This window comes from Formica exsecta, unplaced genomic scaffold (genome assembly GCF_003651465.1).
Source record: "Formica exsecta isolate Colony F162 unplaced genomic scaffold, ASM365146v1 scaffold57, whole genome shotgun sequence".
NCBI classification, from domain to species: domain Eukaryota; kingdom Metazoa; phylum Arthropoda; class Insecta; order Hymenoptera; family Formicidae; genus Formica; species Formica exsecta.
Genome location: NW_021852955.1, coordinates 76,694 through 98,781, shown reverse-complemented (window position 1 = coordinate 98,781; position 22,088 = coordinate 76,694). Strand labels below are relative to the sequence as shown.

Genomic DNA, 22,088 nt, shown 5'->3' with positions numbered 1-22,088 from the left:
TATGTCCTTTTCTACGTTGGCATCAGCCCCCACTCCTCAACACTCGGTCTAGATATACTATGTCTATGAACTGAGCGCTTTCTCTGCTGAAAGGTGCCTTTACATGGAAGCGTCAAACGTCGAGCGTCGAGCGTTAAGCGTCTGCGCAGAATATTGTTGCCCAGAATTATATTTATTTCATTTATTTTATTATATAATAGATATGTGTGTGTGTGTTATTATTATTAATCAAAAATATATTATAAAACGTTACTACTCTGAGATTTTGGATGGTTGAAATATTCAAATAAATAAGACACAAAAAAGAATTCACAAATGACAAAATGACACAGTTTAAAAAACTATTGTTAAAAGTAGGAAATGATTTAAAGGAGCAGTATGTTAAAAACATGCAGAAAAAAAATTATGAGAATTACATCCTTTAATCCTTGATTAGATTCTAATATTCTGCTAGGGAATAGTAACGTTTTATATATATTTTGTTTAATAATAATCCCAGATAGCCAAGTCTGATTTTCTGCGCAGACGCTCGACGCTTAATGCTGCCATGTAAAGGCACTTTAAGCCCTAAGCTTCTCTATTGCGCGCGCATGTGTCGGAAAATCTCAGAATTTGTGGGATTACTGCATATCTCACCACTGATCACTGCATAAGTACTTGTTTGATATTTATCTGAGAAAGTATAGATCAGTTTCAATTTTCGAGAGATCTACATAATTTTCTTTGATATTCCTATATATAAATATTAATATAATGATGATTATATAGTTTACTTATCGTTAGTGGAGTTTTTTTACACATACACACACACACACATATTACTTTCTTATTTTTAAGCTTACACAATTATGTATAGGATTTTAATATAGAATAACTAAGAATAATATATATATATAGTTGAAGAATTTAGAAGATACACAAATGTTGAAGAGAGAAAGTTATGTGTATATATATACATTTGACATTGAAAAGAAAAAGATAATGTAATATAGAAAAAGGACAACAATAGTTTCCGAAGAACGATTAATTCCTTATTAGATGTCGACATATGTAAGCCTATGATAAAAACTATATTCCTTCATGATGTAATGATAGATGAAATGTTATAACGACCATTAATATAAAACGATAATTGTCAGAGAGAGAGAGAGAGAAAGAAAAAGGATTGGTATGTATTTTACAATAAATTAAATCTACTACAAAATTATCACACGTAAAATTTTTTTTATTGTTAATAAAACTATCGAGATTGTATAGTAGCTTGAAAACACAGATTGTGATGGAAATTTTGTTTACAGATAAATTGCATTATACATTATATTTAAAATGCCAAGTTCATATTTATATGCTATTAACAACGAAGGGCGTGTATTTGGACTGTCGACATCTGGGAATATGTGGCGCGAATTTATGTATCTAGGACTTGAATTTAAACAGTTATCGGCTGTGCCACATTTTATGTGGGCGATTGGCGGTGATCGACAAGTTTATGTTCATGTTCATGGCTTAGACATACCAATCAGAATTAAGGAGGAAACTTATGAGAATGAGGTATGGATTTGTACATATTATACCATTGTGTATATGCGCAATTATATAAAAATACTCTACTCTGAATAAGTATACAAATTGCAAATGAAGAAATAAAATAGATTGCTAACAATATATTCTAGCGATGGTTGCCTTTGGAAGGTTTCTCCGGAAGGTTACTTCCAACTGACAGATATAATTTTTCAAATCAAGATGGTACAGTTGATCGTAGTAGAGACAAAGTAAAGTTGCCATCAATGGCATGGCAATGGGAAGGTGATTGGCAGATAGAAACAACGTTGGATGGCCAACCATTAGATCATGATGTAAATATAATCTCTAATGCCACCTATTTTTACATATTATACATATTCTTTTTTTTCTATTTTTATCTTTACCTGAAAATCTTATAACGTATATAAAATTATTGTGTTATTTCACTATAAAATGATTAAGTAATTCTGACTTATACAAGTGACTTATACAAGTTGACTTATACAAGTAAATACAGTTACCAAATGCAATTCCAGCATAGTATTTTTGTAATGCAACAACACTCGTCCATTTCTGAATGAGAAAAATCTTTTTCTTTTATATTTTTCAATAATTTTGTACTGGTTCATCAAATATAGGTTTACGCAATTCCATTTTTTTAATATTCCATGCATACCAAGGACACAGATCTTTCGTAACCAATCTTTGTAAAAATCTATATGAAATTACGTATTTAAGATATACTTGTACTTGTTCCACACGAGCGTTATGTTTTTTTCATAAGGTTTTGTTTATGTATGTATAGATTTGTTATCAGTTGCCCACGACCAAAGAGAATCTTATGATCACAGAGATTCTGATATTTTGATAGGGATGGACATACGCAATTGATTTTCCAGCTACATATACTACGAAAAAACAGTGGAAATCCTGTGTAAGAAGACGCAAATGGGTTCGTTATCGGAGATATAGCGCAATGAATTCATGGTGTGCTATTGCACCTCTTCATAAAGATCCAACCAAGGTGATAAAATGCTAAAATAAATTTTTTCATCTGTGACAATACTTTTAATTGCATAATTCAACCAAGTAATATATTCCGCATCTTTAGGAACCTTTTATCGACGTAGCCGTGGGTGGAAATCAAATGCCTGGAAGTAGCTCTGGAAGTTTAGTAGTCTGGGCGGTAACCGCTCACGGGAGGGTATAATTTTTAACATAGCTTTCTTCATATACATATAATTTAATCATATTTTGAAAATTAAATTATTATATGATGTTATTTAGGTGATGTTTCGTGTTGGGACTAGTACAACTTGTCCTGAAGGACAAAGATGGAGCTGTATTAAATTGGCAAATGGCTATGAAGTTTGTCAAATCAGTGTTGGAGTAACTGGTCTTGTTTGGGCTGTACTTACAGTGGGCAAAGCATTGATTCGTGTGGGCATAACGAGAGACAATCCAATGGGTAAATAAACAAACATGATTACAAGATATAGTAATTATGTTGACACAGTACAGCGAATATATGTATTAAAGGTGAAGATTGGTCAGAAGTGGAACCTCCGCAAAAGGACTTGAGATTAGTACAAGTTAGCATAGGCACTGATGCTGTATGGGCTGTAACACATGATGGTGGAGTATGGTTTCGAAAAGGTGTTCAAGGCGAAATAAGTGGCGTTTGTGAACAATTGGCTACTGGTACCGGTTGGGTTGAAATGTTGAGCAAAATGGCACTGGTATCTGTTGCTTCAAACGATCAAGTAATAATTGTAATTCTTAATTTATATGACAAACAAAATTGTATATTGGATATATGTGTGTGTGTGTGTGTGTTTCTTTTTACTCTGAATAAGTATACAAATTGCAAATGAAGAAATAAAATAGATTGCTAACAATATATTCTAGCGATGGTTGCCTTTGGAAGGTTTCTCCGGAAGGTTACTTCCAACTGACAGATATAATTTTTCAAATCAAGATGGTACAGTTGATCGTAGTAGAGACAAAGTAAAGTTGCCATCAATGGCATGGCAATGGGAAGGTGATTGGCAGATAGAAACAACGTTGGATGGCCAACCATTAGATCATGATGTAAATATAATCTCTAATGCCACCTATTTTTACATATTATACATATTCTTTTTTTTCTATTTTTATCTTTACCTGAAAATCTTATAACGTATATAAAATTATTGTGTTATTTCACTATAAAATGATTAAGTAATTCTGACTTATACAAGTGACTTATACAAGTTGACTTATACAAGTAAATACAGTTACCAAATGCAATTCCAGCATAGTATTTTTGTAATGCAACAACACTCGTCCATTTCTGAATGAGAAAAATCTTTTTCTTTTATATTTTTCAATAATTTTGTACTGGTTCATCAAATATAGGTTTACGCAATTCCATTTTTTTAATATTCCATGCATACCAAGGACACAGATCTTTCGTAACCAATCTTTGTAAAAATCTATATGAAATTACGTATTTAAGATATACTTGTACTTGTTCCACACGAGCGTTATGTTTTTTTCATAAGGTTTTGTTTATGTATGTATAGATTTGTTATCAGTTGCCCACGACCAAAGAGAATCTTATGATCACAGAGATTCTGATATTTTGATAGGGATGGACATACGCAATTGATTTTCCAGCTACATATACTACGAAAAAACAGTGGAAATCCTGTGTAAGAAGACGCAAATGGGTTCGTTATCGGAGATATAGCGCAATGAATTCATGGTGTGCTATTGCACCTCTTCATAAAGATCCAACCAAGGTGATAAAATGCTAAAATAAATTTTTTCATCTGTGACAATACTTTTAATTGCATAATTCAACCAAGTAATATATTCCGCATCTTTAGGAACCTTTTATCGACGTAGCCGTGGGTGGAAATCAAATGCCTGGAAGTAGCTCTGGAAGTTTAGTAGTCTGGGCGGTAACCGCTCACGGGAGGGTATAATTTTTAACATAGCTTTCTTCATATACATATAATTTAATCATATTTTGAAAATTAAATTATTATATGATGTTATTTAGGTGATGTTTCGTGTTGGGACTAGTACAACTTGTCCTGAAGGACAAAGATGGAGCTGTATTAAATTGGCAAATGGCTATGAAGTTTGTCAAATCAGTGTTGGAGTAACTGGTCTTGTTTGGGCTGTACTTACAGTGGGCAAAGCATTGATTCGTGTGGGCATAACGAGAGACAATCCAATGGGTAAATAAACAAACATGATTACAAGATATAGTAATTATGTTGACACAGTACAGCGAATATATGTATTAAAGGTGAAGATTGGTCAGAAGTGGAACCTCCGCAAAAGGACTTGAGATTAGTACAAGTTAGCATAGGCACTGATGCTGTATGGGCTGTAACACATGATGGTGGAGTATGGTTTCGAAAAGGTGTTCAAGGCGAAATAAGTGGCGTTTGTGAACAATTGGCTACTGGTACCGGTTGGGTTGAAATGTTGAGCAAAATGGCACTGGTATCTGTTGCTTCAAACGATCAAGTAATAATTGTAATTCTTAATTTATATGACAAACAAAATTGTATATTGGATATATGTGTGTGTGTGTGTGTGTGTGTGTGTGTGTTTCTTTTTTGTTACATACATGCACGCACGCACATAAAAAATGCAGATATGCATTTTATGCGTTTTTTATGTATTATAAAGGTTTGGGCTATTGGATATGATGATCGATGTTTGTATTATCGTACTGGTATCGCACGCTCCGAATTAACGGGAAAACGGTGGAAATTGATAAATGCGCCGCTTCAATTGAGTAGAGCAAGTAGTAATGCTAGTTTATCATCTAGCAACAGGCATAGTACTTGTGGCACGCCACAACAGCAACGTCATCAGAGTTGGAGTTCCTTGGTAGAGAAATACACATTAGTGCTCTCTATATATCACTTATATATATTATTATACTTATCATGTATAATAAAATAACCTATAAATGGCATTCAATTGAATTTGGATTATGTTTTTATAGAATCGACCTCATAGTACTGGCGAAGGTACAATGTTAATTAGAGAATGGGAAGAACAATCACGTTCGGCGCCAACACCCACGTCTTTAAAATTGTGGCAACGTACCGGGGACAGCGCATCCACAAAAAATGTTCAACAACCATCTTTTCAAGATATATATTTAAATGAAGAGAGGAAGAGAGAAAGGTAAAAGAGTGCGCAAAACGGTGATTTACAATATTATAGAAATGTTAATACCATTAACATAACGAAGTAATATAATACATAATGATAACAAAAATTTTAATATAATTTTTTTATATTAAGCTCTATATATAATTTTTAATTTTGTAATATTGCAGATCTGCAAGTTCTATGGATGCGAGTGATTTAAATGAAGCGAGTGTTGCTAGTATAACTATATCTAATGAGTCTTTAGCAAAAAGTGGAGAATCGATAGTCGTCTCGGGAAAAGGAATGAGCAGTACTGTTAAGGTTAAAATATTTTTAGAATCGAATAAAGTATATATATTGATCAAATGTGTAATGGAAAATTACAAATATAAAAAGAAGAGATTATATAACAATTGTCCTTAAGATATTAATTTGTCTCTTAACAGATTAATCCTGCTGCTTGGAGCCCCGTACATTCTGTCGGTTCCATGGTGGGTGTTGAAGCACATCCAGAAACGGATGGAAGTGTATTTGATCCAGATTTAACTGGAGATTCTGGTGTGTATGGTGAGGATGAAAGTGCAGGCATAATATATTGGACCGAGTGCGATGTGCTGTGGTACAAGGTGGAAGCTGGGGCATGCTTTGTCGATCCGACAAATCCACCAAAATGGTAAAACTTATAATTTTAAATATAAGTTGCATAAAAAGATCCTTTTTTGAATAAAATGTTTAACATAGGGATATTTAAGTTATGCTGTGAAAAGAGAAAAAGAGAAAAGAAAATTGTAAATTTATAATTATTTTGATTGAATAGGCTTGCAGATGGTAATGGTACAATACAAGGGGAAACTGGAGAATTATGGAGAATATGCATTTTGGATGAATTAAAGGCGAGATTAAAGAAAATGTCATTTGATTCTTCAATAATATATGAGAAAGCGGTTGAAAAGTAAGCAGAATTAAGTGATATTGAGATTAAATATACAATCTTTAGTGAAAATGTTTTTTTTATTTAACTTAAAATTACTATAGATTATCTTGGGTGAAGAGTGGTGACGCAAAATGTAAAATTAAAAATGGAAGTTTATATGAAGATTGTAAGATTGAACTGGAATGGATAAGTAGTGATATTGGATCATTAGATTCTGGGACTTTAATAATATTAAATTTGGACGGCATAACAAGCATAGTATGTTGACTATAGAAATCGGAAATAAATTTATAAATTCATATGAATTAATCAATAAAATTCTAGACATTACATAATTTTCACATAAATAATAATATATTGCAGATACAATTTCCTGTTTCGGAAATTACATGTGTTGTTTGCTGCAGTGAACCAGGTAATCCAAGGATAGCGATTTATACTCCTAAATTAAAACGTTCAAAAGTAATTAGATTACAATTTGCGAGTGATACAGAAATGGAAGATTGGTTGGCGCATTTAACTTCAGGTAAGGACAGTATTATTTGACGATAAATGACAATAAGTGAGGAAATATGTGCAAAGATATCTTTTTTTTTTTTTGTAGTATCTTGCCAAATGAATAATGTATATGGTAGACCTGGTCCAAATTCTATTTGGAGCACAACTGCGTTAGGTGACGTGTATGTATTTGATCCTGCAATTGCAGAGGTAAAGTCTGAGATATGTTTGTAGAAATGACAATATCAAATACGAAGAATTAAGGGCTATGCACAATAAAAGGAGTAATAAACGGATACGCACACAAGCGTGAACCGTGTACATGTGTAGAGCGCTCTGCGCATTACATGAACATAGTTCACGCTTGTATGTGTATCTATTCTCTGTTCCTTATTCCTTTTATTGTGCACAGCCCCTTACCTTTTGTTATTCTAATTTTATTATGTGTAGGAATGTCAATTATCTGAAGACGGATATATACAAGAAATAGATATAGCTGGTAAAGACATGCCGTTTGAAAGTATATTACAAAATGGTTTTGGATATGGTAGTACCTTAAAAATTACAGTATGCGTTCATGATGATGCTGACAGGTAAATTAAACAACTACTTTCACATTTTTCTTGTAAAGAGATTGTAAGATGTGCACACACACCAGCGTTAATAATAATAACTTTATTTTAGATTGTCTTTTAATCTTGTCTGTTATACCACAACATTTGTGAAGCAAAAGACTATAATGGATAGTCATGATATAGCTTTGCATTTTAATCCAAGACTCAAAGAAAATATTATTGTACGGAATACATATCAGAATGGTCAATGGGGAGATGAGGAAAGAAATGGAGGTAGTCCGTTAAAGGCCGGTTGTGATTTCACGTTATACATCATTTGTGAAGAACGCGGTTATAAAATCTACATTAATGATAGCGAGTATACCTTTTATAGCCATCGAATATCTCCGCAAAGTATTACACATTTGCGTATTAAGGGATTGCTGACTTTATGTAATATTACATATAAATCCACATTTGTAAGTAGTTTTATTATAACGATTGTGTCGTTGAGATTATTGGCGCAGTTAATGAATATTTTGCTCTTGGATAGGTAATTATTGAACCTAGCACGATGTTTTGGAGACAAATTGGTGGACATTTGAAAAAAGTTGAGACATGTTCTGTAGGCGTCACTTGGGGCATCGGCTACGATAGTACCGCTTGGGTATATACAGGTGGTTGGGGAGGCACATTTCTTAAAGGTATTTTATCAGTTTTTATGATAAAAATATGTTTTACAAAATAAAAGGGAAAAAGAACAATTATAAGATTATTGCAAGACTGACACTGAGTACAATAGGTATCTCATTCGAATTACATTTATATTTCTAACTTGGCACGAAATGTTAATGTCGAAAAATATTATATAGGCCTAGGAACTAGCAGTACTGGAATAAATACAATGGTAGACACCCACAATTATTATGTATATGAAAATCAACGCTGGAATCCAGTAACTGGATATACTGCACATGGACTTCCAACAGATCGTTACATGTGGAGTGATGCAACTGGACGACACAAACGTACGCGAGAGCATACAAAGTTATTGTCAATGCACTGGCATTGGGTAAGTGGAAATAAAGAGAAAAGAGAGGAAAAAAGAAAAACCTTTATTTTGAAATTAAGAGAGAACTGTATATCTATGCAATCTCTTGCGTGTTGTTCTTCATATGAAAGATATGATACATAAAAATAATATTCACTATTGTAACATTTTGTTTTAACTCTATAATCTTTATCGATATTTTAAAGATATCAGATTGGATTGTCGACTTTCACACACCCGGTGGCGTTGATAGAGATGGATGGCAATATGCTACTGATTTCCCGTCACAATATCACGGTAAGAAACAATTTACTGATTACGTTCGAAGAAGACGATGGTTTAGAAGATGTCAATTAACAAACAGTGGACCCTGGCAAGAACTAGGAAATACCAAACTCGTTGATGTCTCTTTATACGTATGTCTTTAACCTGTTTCAACTTTAAATCTTTCAAAAAGGACACATCTTAAATGTTTCTTGATTAATTGTCCAGGCGACTGGAAAGCCTGGCACGGATGCTCCTATTCATGTTTGGGCAGTTGCCGCAAACGGTGAGGCTTTATTCAGACGAGGCGTTTCGGAATCTTGTCCAATGGTATGATCACTTAAATTGTATTTATATGTGATAGGGGACACATAATACACACACACACACACGCATGCATAGATATATATACAGGGTGTTCGGTAATAGCCGGATTACTCATCGTGTGTAGATAGAGCGGGTCAAACCAAGTAGAAAAGTCATGTACCATTGTGCGATCTTCACAATAATTAATGAAATATTAATTAAATAAGATCGACCAATCTGCGCGAGTAGAAGCGCGTGGCGAAGCACTGGGAGGGGCGTTCTTCAATTGGTATAAAGAAAATAATTGTTTTTACGAAAAAGTACATACTTTTTACAATAATAATAATAATAATAAGTATATACTTATTTACAATGTATTTTTTTTTTTTTGACAATTGTGTTTTTTATACCAATTGATTTGTCTCATTATTCTGTACATAAAAATATTACGATAAGATTATCGAAAACTAGATATTTTACAAGATATATTATTTTTTATATCAAAATATGTCAGATTAAGATATAAAGTAACTCGAAAAATACTGAATGAAAAAATACTTTATTATAGTGTTTTGAAAAGCTCTTGAGATAAGCTACAAGAATAGGCAATGAAAAATGGAGGATTCCTTTTAAAAAATTGACTTGGGCCCAACACGGATCCCCGATCCAAAATCTAATAAAATCGTCTATTGGACCTCTTTGAACTTTACAATTTTTGTCTGAAACATTTTTTTCTAAAATGCATTGTTCAAGAGATATTTGAGGTCGTCATTAAAATGGGACATCCTGTATATATATATATGTATGTATGTATGTATGTATGTATGTATGTATTTATGCATGTATGCATGTATATATGCATACATACATATTTAAATTATTCAAGTATTCAAGTAATAGGCATAGCGCAATACACTTTCTTAACAATTCTTTACAACATATTTTATATATTAAATAGGGTGTATCTTGGGAACATATACCAAGTGACCAGCCTCTAATTAATATATCAAGCGGTCCATGTGGACAAGTATGGGCTGTTGGCAAAAATGGTTCTTCTTGTTGGAGACTAGGCATCGGTGCTACAAAACCGACTGGTATCAAATTTATGAAATATTATCACCAGAATATACATGACAATTATTTTTTTAACGGCTTGTGCAATAATTTAACATATATTTAATTCAAATTTTTCTTGTCCTTTTCGCTCTCTTATCTTTTTTCCCTCTCTCTCTCTCTCTCACTCGCTCACTCGCTCACTCGCTCACTCACTCACTCACTCATTTACTTAAGATAGACAACATTTTGTTGATCATGTAGGTGTACAATGGCAGACTGTCGAGCCTCCTTCAGGAGCTCAATTAAAGCAAATTTCAGTAGGACGTGATATAGTATGGGCTTTAGATACAAATGGTAGATTATCAGTGCGCCGGGAGATACAATCCAATGTTTTCCCTGAAGGAACCCATTGGCAAACATTACCCGCTATGCCAAATGATCCGATTCATATAGGTATAAAAAATATTTTCTTTTTGTACAACTTTATTGTGTATCATTATATCTTGAAACTAAATTACATGCTTGTAGATATGTCGGTATTAAATGCGAAGCAAGGATTCCGACATGTATCCATTTCGAGGGAACAAGGACAAGTTTGGGCAATTTCAGGAGCTGGTATTATTTGTCGAAGAATTGGTACTACTGATGAAAATTCAGCTGGAACCGGATGGGTGACTGGTATAGGGGTAAGTAGCAGAAATTTACCAAAATTTCTATTGATTTTAGACAAGGAAAATGGTCAATATAGCATAAAATTATAATAAGATCCAGAATAGAAAGAATTATGTTTTAATAAATATAGATAAATAAAAGTACATTTGCTTAATATTGCGAGTAATATTGACTACGTTTACACGTCACCCCTAATCGGGTTTAATAACATCCGTAGTTCGAAGGCTGGCCAATCACAGTCATTCCATTCTTCAGAGGAATAGCTGTGATTGGCCAGTTTCACAACTACGGATGTTATTAAACCCGATTAAGGGTGCCGTGTAACAGAGCTCATTGATAAGGATAATATCACTGGTCTTATTTTAAAGTACATGTAATATTGAATGCAATTGATATTTGATCTAATTGATAATCTATCAAAAACGTGAAAGAATAATTTTTTAAATTCTGTGATATACTTTCTCTTGTAATATCACTTAAAATATCTCATCATTAAGAAATAAAATCTCGATTTATTCCTAACAGGCAAACTGGCAAAATATAAGTCTCGGAGGGCTTATAAATAAAACAAAGTGATATCTGTATGTATGCGATAATTTTACAATATACTGTAGTAATATAAAATATGACAATTTTGTGATTGCCTTGTAAAATATGGTATGTGTGTATACATGTACATTATACAGATATATGTTTCTATGCCAATTTTTAAATAGTAATTATATCTGTAGGATGAATCATGTATTATGTACTTGACACTGATCACAGAAATTTTTGCCTGGATACAAGAGATGCTCTAAAGAATTTGAGATGGATAAAATAATATATGATACACACACGCACGCACGCACGCACGCGCGCGCACACGCACGCACACACACACACACACACACACACACAAAGGGTTGGTAAGTAATTATAACGATACTTGTAATGTTACCGTTATCGTTTTTAGGCAACTGAAACAGTATATAAGTGTGTTACAAATTTTATCTGTAATGGAAAAAATAACTCTGATACATTTTATTGGTAACGAATTCAACGGTTACTTTTCGAAACTACCTACATGATTTTCATGCAAACAAGTACACATAAAGAGCATTAAATTCTTTTAAAAATTAATAAATAAATATATTATTAATCAATAATTTTATTTTAAATCAGATCATGTAATTCTTACAAACTTTTACATGTCAAAAATAAATTTGACTTATCAATTAATATATCACGTCAGGATTTTGAAATTTCATAAAGTTAAAGCTGCAAAGGAGGCTATTTTGGTCACATTTACGAATCTTGATAAAAGAAAAAACACTGATAACTTTTTTTATTTACACTGACAAAATTTGGAAATTTTAAACAAAAAATTTATTAGCAATGTCGTTCCTGATTAATCAGACAAAAGTTTTCTCTTATTAAGACATGATTAAGATTCTAAATTATTATCAAAATTGGATAGCGATATCAATATTGAAATTATATTACTTTTGTTATATTTTAATATAAAAAAATGTTTAAGAAATATAAATTTTATTTTTATTGTGTAATGTGTGTGTTTTATATGTAACTTGGCCTTATATAATAGCATAAAAAAAAAAAAATAATGGAAATTGTAACAATGTTACTTTTTGAGTAACAGTAGCGAATTTCTTTTATAAATTGGCAAGTTCGAATAATATCTAAAAACTCTTCATTAATGTTTATGCTTGAAAAATTCATATAGGTTCATAACCATGATTATTGATATTAATCAATGTGCTCAGTGTCACAGTCTTCTTATGACAAGTCATCAATTTTATTTTATGCTACATATAATTGATATTTAATATGTTGCAATGATGAAGAGATTAAATGATAACGCATTATTGTAATATAAGGCTTTATTTAAGAAAGAATCACCTTTATAACTAATTATGCACAATTATATTACCTATATTATATTGACTATTCCAATTATGTTGTCAATGTATTGATTCGACGTCATTCTATATTAATGCATTTGTGTCCTATTTTGCCAATGTAAAGAGCACAAGCTATTTCTATTTTATAAATAAATATCACATAATATGAAATGTGCTCTTTTATTATGTAACACTGTTATTATTATAGTAATACTATTGTTAATGATATATAATATATATATATATATATATATATATTATTTTATCATGATATTTAAAAAATATATAAATAGTGTTATATTATTTCCTTATTGTTATGAAAATACAGACGAAATACAGACATTTTTTTCATAAATATCTATACAGAGAAAGAAAAACATCGAATGATAAATATATAGGTACGTTCAACTGAAACGTTTTCAAACTGAGAATGGACTAAGATCGTTATTCCATAAAAGTCTCAGTCTCTATGTCTTATTTAAACGTGTACCTAATATAATTAAAAAGTTAAAAAAAAGATGATATCCAATTACAAGTTCAGTAGAGAAAATGATTGAAAAACAATAGCTGAAATAAAAGACTAATATTTTAAGATCCTGTTATATTACAATATAGTAATAAAGGAATATATGCGCGCGCGTGTGTGTGTGTGTGTGTGTATGTGTTGTATAAATGATACGTTATAAAATTTATCATTAAAAAATTTTTTTCGATTAATTATTGCAAATGTACATGACATTAATTTTGTGTGCGTCGGTTAATTATACAAAATTATTTTTAATTCTATTGTTGTACGTTTGAATGGTTAAGACGAACGTATGTGTGTGTTTGTATAAACACACAAACTTGACGATCAAAATGATGTCACTATTCTAAACTTTTCCACATACGTTTGTTGTAATTTTTTGCTTTCTGCCTTATCTCTTTTCCCTTGCTCGCTGTGATTAATTCCGTAAAAACCATAGATGCAAAAACCTATAAGAAATCAGAAATGGAAATTTAACATTTGATCAAGCATTGAGATTAATTCTGTCTTTGAATTTCACAATTTTTTTTTACGTCGGACTTACCAATCAGCAACCAAGTGGCAAATCTAATCCATGTAAAGACGTCTAGTTGGAACATTAAATATATGTTTATAAAAATACTGAGACAGGGAATAAGTGGAACGAGAGGAACCTATATATACACAGAAATATATTAAACTGTGTGTGTATGAGAGAAAGAGATATCAGAAGACTTTGCTATATAATGTGCCTATATAATAAAATAATTGTATTCTCGACACGTGTTTTTTCTTTTCTTACCTTGAAAGACAATTCAGTCTTTTGTACCGGTTGTCTACCAACCGCGGCTAAATTCAAAAAAAGGATAATCACGAATACAACTAGTATCACAGATATTACCACATTTCCTGCGAGCAGGTGCGCGCTCATGTTACTAATCAGAAACGTGATGATGCATATAATGATACCTGTAATGATTAAACTTTGCATATTACAAATGGTTCCTAGAGTTTAAGACATATCTATAAATATCACATTTCAATGTACCCTATAATAATAAGATGCAATATTAATCTGCAAACTCACAAAGTAAGGCGATGCCAATATTTGCAATCCTATTAGAAAGTTCCGTTGGTTCCTTCTGATTATGCAAATTAAATAATTCCTTAAATATATTTATAGATGTAAATTGATAATCACTCATTAGCGGTATAGCAGGAGCGTTGCTAGAGTTCGCATCTTTTTGATATCTATAAGATAAAAACTTATACACATATAAACATTTTATATATATTATAATCTCACACACGAAACATTTACAAAGGAAAACCATTACCTTAATATCAAAACGCATATCGCTACTATTGTATACGCGAGTAAAGTCCCGATGGACATCATATCAATCAACTGCTGTAAATTGAAGACAAGTGTCATAAGACCTAGAACATAGAGTAATTTCTATGAAAGTTATTAACAATAAATTAGCAAGGATATCTCATATCTTGATTTAAATTTTTTTAGATTGCTACACATACGCACATACAGATATATATATATATATATATATATATATATATATATATATATATATATATATATATATATATATATATATATATATATATATATATATATATATATATATATATATATATATATATATATATATATATATATATATATATATATATATATATATATATATATATATATATATATATATATATATATATATATATATATATATATATATATATATATATATATATATATATATATATATATATATATATATATATATATATATATATATATATATATATATATATATATATATATATATATATATATATATATATATATATATATATATATATATATATATATATATATATATATATATATATATATATATATATATATATATATATATATATATATATATATATATATATATATATATATATATATATATATATATATATATATATATATATATATATATATATATATATATATATATATATATATATATATATATATATATATATATATATATATATATATATATATATATATATATATATATATATATATATATATATATATATATATATATATATATATATATATATATATATATATATATATATATATATATATATATATATATATATATATATATATATATATATATATATATATATATATATATATATATATATATATATATATATATATATATATATATATATATATATATATATATATATATATATATATATATATATATATATATATATATATATATATATATATATATATATATATATATATATATATATATATATATATATATATATATATATATATATATATATATATATATATATATATATATATATATATATATATATATATATATATATATATATATATATATATATATATATATATATATATATATATATATATATATATATATATATATATATATATATATATATATATATATATATATATATATATATATATATATATATATATATATATATATATATATATATATATATATATATATATATATATATATATATATATATATATATATATATATATATATATATATATATATATATATATATATATATATATATATATATATATATATATATATATATATATATATATATATATATATATATATATATATATACATATATATATATATATATATATATATATATATATATATATATATATATATATATATATATATTTGTTTGCTTCTTTTTTTTCAAATCTAGATTTTCACTAACCGCTAAGTAAGCCAGAGAGTACCGTGCCCTGTATAGGCGTCATAGTTTTAGAATGCACTTTGGAGAGAGTTTTGAATATTACCCCGTCATTAGCCATGGCATATAATACACGCGGTAAAGGAAACATAGCGCCCAAGAGACTAGTACATAGCGCGAATACCGCGCCTATGTTGACGATCCATTTAACGACAGGCCATCCGATCTCATCGAACGCATGTGGAAACGGCGCGTCCGCATTCTAAATACAAGTTTTCAGTTTCTAAGCTCGTGTATTAGACGATTCTAATTTCTAATTATAAAGTTTTACGTTATTTATATAAATCATACTTGAGCGTAATAAGGCAGTATCATCGTAAGGACCGTGGAGATACCAAAATACGCTACGAATATAATAATCAGGGATAGTACGATCGCTAGAGGAATGTGACGCTGAGGATTCTTTGCCTCTTCGCCAGTGGTAGCGACGGTATCGAAACCGACGAATCCGTAAAAACACTTGGCCGCTCCGATCATCACTCCGCTGATACCGAATGGCATAAATCCGCCGGTTCCGCCATTTTTCACGGAATTTGGAATATCCTCGGATGCAATGGACCAATTTGACGAATCCGCTATAAGCACATTTAATGTTTAATTACACGCCCGATCGAGAATTATTTCCAAAACTGTAAGGGAGAGTAACACACACAAAATACTTGAAAAAAAAAAAAAAAGATATATTTAAAACGCAACTGATCGCTTTCTCTCTCTCGCGTAAAAGATGTGAAAGAATAAGGATCTAAGAAGATATATAGAGATGCGACTTAACTTACCGGCTTACCTTTTATCGACCCTGCGACAATAACGATCGTGATCGTTGTTAAATTTATAATGGTAAATATGTTGTTTAAGATCGACGACTCCCTTACTCCTATGCATAATAGTACTACTAGTAGCATGACCATTGCAAAGGCGAAAAAATCAGGATACTCTGACAGAAAGGAGATATCTATGGGCATAAGGGAACGCAGAGTTTTACCCATGGCATTTCCTATCAATGCATCAATATAATTACTAAGCCCACGAGCGACGCTCGCTGTACCTACGAAAAATTATTCCGTGATATATCATACGTCGTATGTAAATAAATGGATTTTTTTTAATTTCACACTCACCAATTACGTATTCTAGAATTAAATTCCATCCTATCACGAAGGCCTGAACCGGCTTTCGGCACTCTCGATGCAAATTCCGCATAGCACATACCTACAATGTATATTCATGTGTGTCAAAGCACAAATATATATTATAAATGCATATTATAGTATATATTGTTTTACACTTGCGCCAATGTTCGACATCTTAAACTTTGATACAAATTCTTTAAACAAATTCTCATATCCTCCGATTACAAATTTGTTGATTTTTAAAGTGACGGAAGAGTAATTCTTTTATCAATATTAATTTGCGTATGTATACAATAGAAGCTTGTTATATACGTGTATGATATTATATGTTTGAGATATCAAACGCAGATTTGGCACCAATTTGCAACACAAATATTTTATCTCATCATACAGAGGCCAAACGTAACATGACATTAATACATCAGATAGCTTAGAATCTCATCGTCATTCTTCACATCTACGTTTTGTTTACAAGTTGAAAGATTGAAAGATTTTGGAGTGGCGACTGTTTTAGAAATAGAACAGATTCTACAAGTACAATTTATTATATATGTATTTCTAAGGGTATTTTTTACCTGCGAAAGCAGACGCGATGGCAGCTATGAGGAAAGAGAGACAAACGGCAGGTCCAGCAGTGTCTTTGGCCACGCTTCCGGCAAGAACGTAAACGCCTAAACCGAGAGTCGCACCTACGCCGAGTGCGGTCAAATCAAATAGACCAAGAACCCGTGCCAATTGTTCACCTTTTACCTCTTCGTTCTCTGCTTCTACGCGCTTTCGCGACAACGTTTTCCATAACCGATTCATCGTTCCAACTCGATTCCTTTTTCACCTGCATACATTATTTCACATATCAATCAAATGTTGGAAATTATTATTTCAAATTACTATTTTGCATACAACAGAGTGCATAATATGCAAGTTAATCCATTAAAAATATAGCAACTATGTAAAAGTGTAACGATAAGATAAAGATATAATGTGCACGCATGCACTCAACACACACATATACTTTCTCACACACAGGTGTGTTTTTTTTTCTTTCCCACATATTTTTAAGACATATATGTCGCTATCTTATGCATAATTCAAGAAATACGGCATTTCTAACAAGAGTTCTTGCAAAACCACGTTCTTGCAAAATAATGTTGTGCAACGGCACCAATTAAAGACCAAAGAGGCGAATCGGCAAAGAGATGTGAAATAATATCAAACTTGAAGAAATATTCTTTTCCCGCTTAGTGTTAATGATATTTTATGTGTGCGATAGTAGAAAACTTACGTCAAGATATTTCACTTATTACAGCTCCTAGTTAGACAAGAAATTTATTAATAAAATACATCAAGTAGTCATGAAAATTCGGAACACAGAAAAAACATAATTTAAAAAGAATAATCTACAAATCTCAATTTTTATAAAAATATTAATAATCCAATCACGCGCAAATCTGATTAAACGTTGTTGCCATTTGCATAACATATTCGACCTTGATGTTACTTTCTCTCCGTTCGTTTTTTTTTTCCGTACATTCCATCTTCTTTTTTTATTTTTGCTTAAAACTTGGTGTCTATTCCAATAATATAATATACGTAGAGCTATTATATAATTTATAAAAACTAAAGATACAAAGACAACGAAGCTCCAACAATATTCTAGCGATACATATAACAGTAATTTGGGTATAGAAATCTGATTTGAGCAACGGAAACTTGTCTTACGAATATGTTCTAATTTAATTTATCATGTGCTTTCAGTAAGCACAATACGATTCTTTCTCAGTGCGCGAGAAAAATCTTATCTTTTTATAACGGTAAATGTTGTAAAAATGTAATCTTATTGTTAGTTATTGTACGATACAGTCATTACCAAACTTTATGTCCAGATATGCTCTAATTGCAAAAGCGATAAATATTGTAACGATAAACACTCTTATAATATATAAAATACATTCGTTAGCAACTGTTTTAATAAAATAATGACATGTTTGCATCACATAAGTATATCGTGCACTTTTTTTTGTTAGAATTTAACAATTTTGATAAGGTCACATCTGTGTGTGTGTGTGTATGTGTTATGTAATTTTTTTAATATAAATGGAAGAATAAAGAATTTTATTAAAACATAATATATGTATAATTAATAATAGTAAAATATGATAATAATTGAAATGCGACTGTGTGATAAAAACATCTGAAATATTTATACAGATATATCGTAACTTGATATTTTTTCCTATATTGCGACATTTTCAGACATCTAAACGTCCAAGTTCCTAATACATGTATATATTTCAAAATAGTATATGTATATATAAAAATATACACAATAGTATATAAAATACATCTGTAATATCTGACTTTTTTTAATTAAAGTCTGAGCACGCCACTGATAATCGTATAAAATCAAACAACGTACAAGGTTTTCTTTCTCGTCGCGTTTATAAAACGCGCTTGCCTTGAATCAAATCGTTTAAACCCGAGAGAGCAAAAATGTATATTATCTGTCTCTTGCTCACTTGGTTTCACATCAGGAGTCGCATATGCGCGCATGCACAAACGGATTAGATTACACCTCTAGGAAAAAGGTGCTCTATCAATCTAAAAATTCAATCTATAAATTTTATCTATATTTTTCGAGTAAACCGCCACACACACACACACACACACACACACACACACACACACAGAGAGAGAGAGAGAGAGAGAGAGAGAGAGAGAGAGGTTTATTTTATTAAAAAGAATAATTTAATCTACCAAGTTTAATTATTAAGATTAATGATATATAGAAGGTAATCTGATTATTCTGTTTATAATAAGCTACTCGCGCATATAATTTATATTGCCTTTATCTAAAAAAAGTCTTTGATAATAGCAAATGTCTACTTGATTTATCTATCGAAATAAAAATCGGGGCAATTTCATATATATTCTCCTACCATCAAGAATCTTTTGCTACATTTCCTTTTTCACAGTATCATTATTTCACCATTTATTCAGAATGTCTATTCAAATATTGTAGAACAAAGTTTTTTAAGATTTTTTGATTTTTCTTAGATATTCTTGTTCAAAATTCGAATTTTTAAATGCAACTTTGAAACGAGTTTAATATATTGTGTATATACGCGTTTTTTAATTTTCTCTATTCATACGATCACGAAGGAAAAATAAAGATCTATTCAAAAGTAACGAATGTTAAATTTGAAAAAATACTGAAAAGAACAGTTTTCATTGTGACAAGCATTTTTCACTTGGATAAGATTTTTATTTTTTCATTATCGTTTACCAAGAATTTTAACGTAACCATATATTATATTAAAATAAAATTATAATATAACATATAAACAAAAATTTAAAGTAAAAGAATAAAATTCTCTGAGAATGTGAGAATTTTTAGAGAGATACTCTTTAGACATCCCCAGTTTATAATATTCATCGGTGTTAAAATAAAAATAATAATTTGCTAAGAATCTTGATTTAAGGTTTTATACACGCTATTGCTCTTAGTAAGCAACAGCGATTATAGTGACAAAATCGTACATATATAGACGCAAATTGCACAATTATAAAGTTCAAACAAAAACATTCTACGGAAATCATTACGCCAAGTTTTTATAGCTTTCCTATCACGAATATTGAACAAACCTTGAGTTATTTAACATCTCTCATAAACCAGTGATAATCTTCGACAGTCATTATACATACCTGCTTAAATGTTATCCGACAAAAAAAAGGAGACTTTTTATTCGTAATTAATCCTTTTCAATGTACTTAATTATATAATTCAATTGTTGCAGATGTGCCGTGGAAATGTCCGATTTTATTCAAATTATTCTCAAAAATTTACATATATGTCGATTACGTGGAATTTCTCATTCACGCACACACATATATATATATACATGCCTTGAAAATGCAATCGAGCTGAAAGAATAACGAATATAATAATAAAGTTTGCGAACGATTCTACAGTACAGGGAACAGCAAACGTTTGCTTTTTACCATTACAACTCGCATTTGAAAAGTAACGTCACATTCAACCTTGTGTATGTATACGCGTATATATGATTTTCGATATGTATATTTCGATTGTTCTTCAATAGGTTGAAGATATATAACCAACATTTATCTTTGCTCCGTTAACTTTTACAAAATATTTATGCGCAAAACATTTAACAATATAATGTTTACATTCCTATTGACATTGTCACATGTCTTGTGCATGACGGTTTCGTCCTCTCTCTCTTTTACAAAAACCTTTGCCAAAATATAATTTTCATAACAAGCAATTATAATAAAACAAACATGCTTTGACGCGTTAAAATTTTTAAATAAACACATCACACAATATATAAACGAGCTTACCTAACTCAAGAAGATAAAATAGAAATATCAGCGCAAATTGGAGGTACGAAATATATTTCGTACACGATTAAACTCTTGATCAGCATAGGATGAATGACGTAAATGAAATTACGGATGCGTCAACGATTATAAGCAACGATCGCGCATTGACGAACGATTTCAAATTAATAACGTACTGTAATCTCACGATATATACTGTCGATAGTCACTTTCCACTTCTGTCTGAGTATAGACGTATAGAGTAATAAGTTTCAATGTTCCCCCCACCTTATATCATTGAAGTAGAATGTTCGCTGCTGCCGACAACGGCAAGT

General features: G+C 30.2%; 2 protein-coding genes across 7 annotated transcripts; one reads left to right on the top strand and one right to left on the bottom strand.

Moving 5' to 3' along the window:
* Positions 1 to 582: 582 nt before the first annotated feature.
* On the top strand, positions 583 to 13,092 carry LOC115242133 (tectonin beta-propeller repeat-containing protein). Of its 6 annotated transcripts, none has more exons than XM_029818213.1 (25): positions 583 to 1,168; positions 1,299 to 1,551; positions 1,674 to 1,856; positions 2,396 to 2,548; positions 2,636 to 2,728; positions 2,812 to 2,992; positions 3,064 to 3,287; positions 5,212 to 5,415; positions 5,534 to 5,718; positions 5,874 to 6,006; positions 6,132 to 6,358; positions 6,503 to 6,637; positions 6,721 to 6,877; positions 6,983 to 7,145; positions 7,224 to 7,327; positions 7,568 to 7,710; positions 7,802 to 8,150; positions 8,225 to 8,375; positions 8,544 to 8,743; positions 8,929 to 9,138; positions 9,215 to 9,316; positions 10,251 to 10,386; positions 10,610 to 10,801; positions 10,877 to 11,034; positions 11,546 to 13,092. In XM_029818213.1, exons 2-25 carry the CDS (start codon positions 1,327 to 1,329, stop codon positions 11,594 to 11,596), a joined length of 4,059 nt encoding a protein of 1,352 aa, XP_029674073.1. In that variant the 5' UTR covers positions 583 to 1,168; positions 1,299 to 1,326; the 3' UTR covers positions 11,597 to 13,092. The 6 variants fall into 6 exon arrangements, with proteins under 6 accessions (XP_029674073.1, XP_029674072.1, XP_029674077.1 ...); XM_029818212.1 differs by having other exon boundaries at positions 3,064 to 3,296; XM_029818217.1 differs by lacking the exons at positions 583 to 1,168; positions 1,299 to 1,551 and having other exon boundaries at positions 1,724 to 1,856; positions 2,330 to 2,548; positions 3,064 to 3,296.
* A 399-nt stretch (positions 13,093 to 13,491) lies between these two features.
* LOC115242135 (cationic amino acid transporter 3) lies at positions 13,492 to 21,767 on the bottom strand. Its single transcript, XM_029818219.1, is given in 12 exon segments — positions 13,492 to 13,896; positions 13,992 to 14,100; positions 14,229 to 14,395; positions 14,514 to 14,677; positions 14,764 to 14,866; positions 16,247 to 16,484; positions 16,574 to 16,857; positions 17,067 to 17,327; positions 17,401 to 17,444; positions 17,446 to 17,491; positions 17,988 to 18,244; positions 21,115 to 21,767. Coding segments are annotated over 11 exon segments (1,770 nt in total). The 5' UTR covers positions 18,220 to 18,244; positions 21,115 to 21,767; the 3' UTR covers positions 13,492 to 13,774.
* Between the last annotated feature and the right edge of the window lie 321 nt (positions 21,768 to 22,088).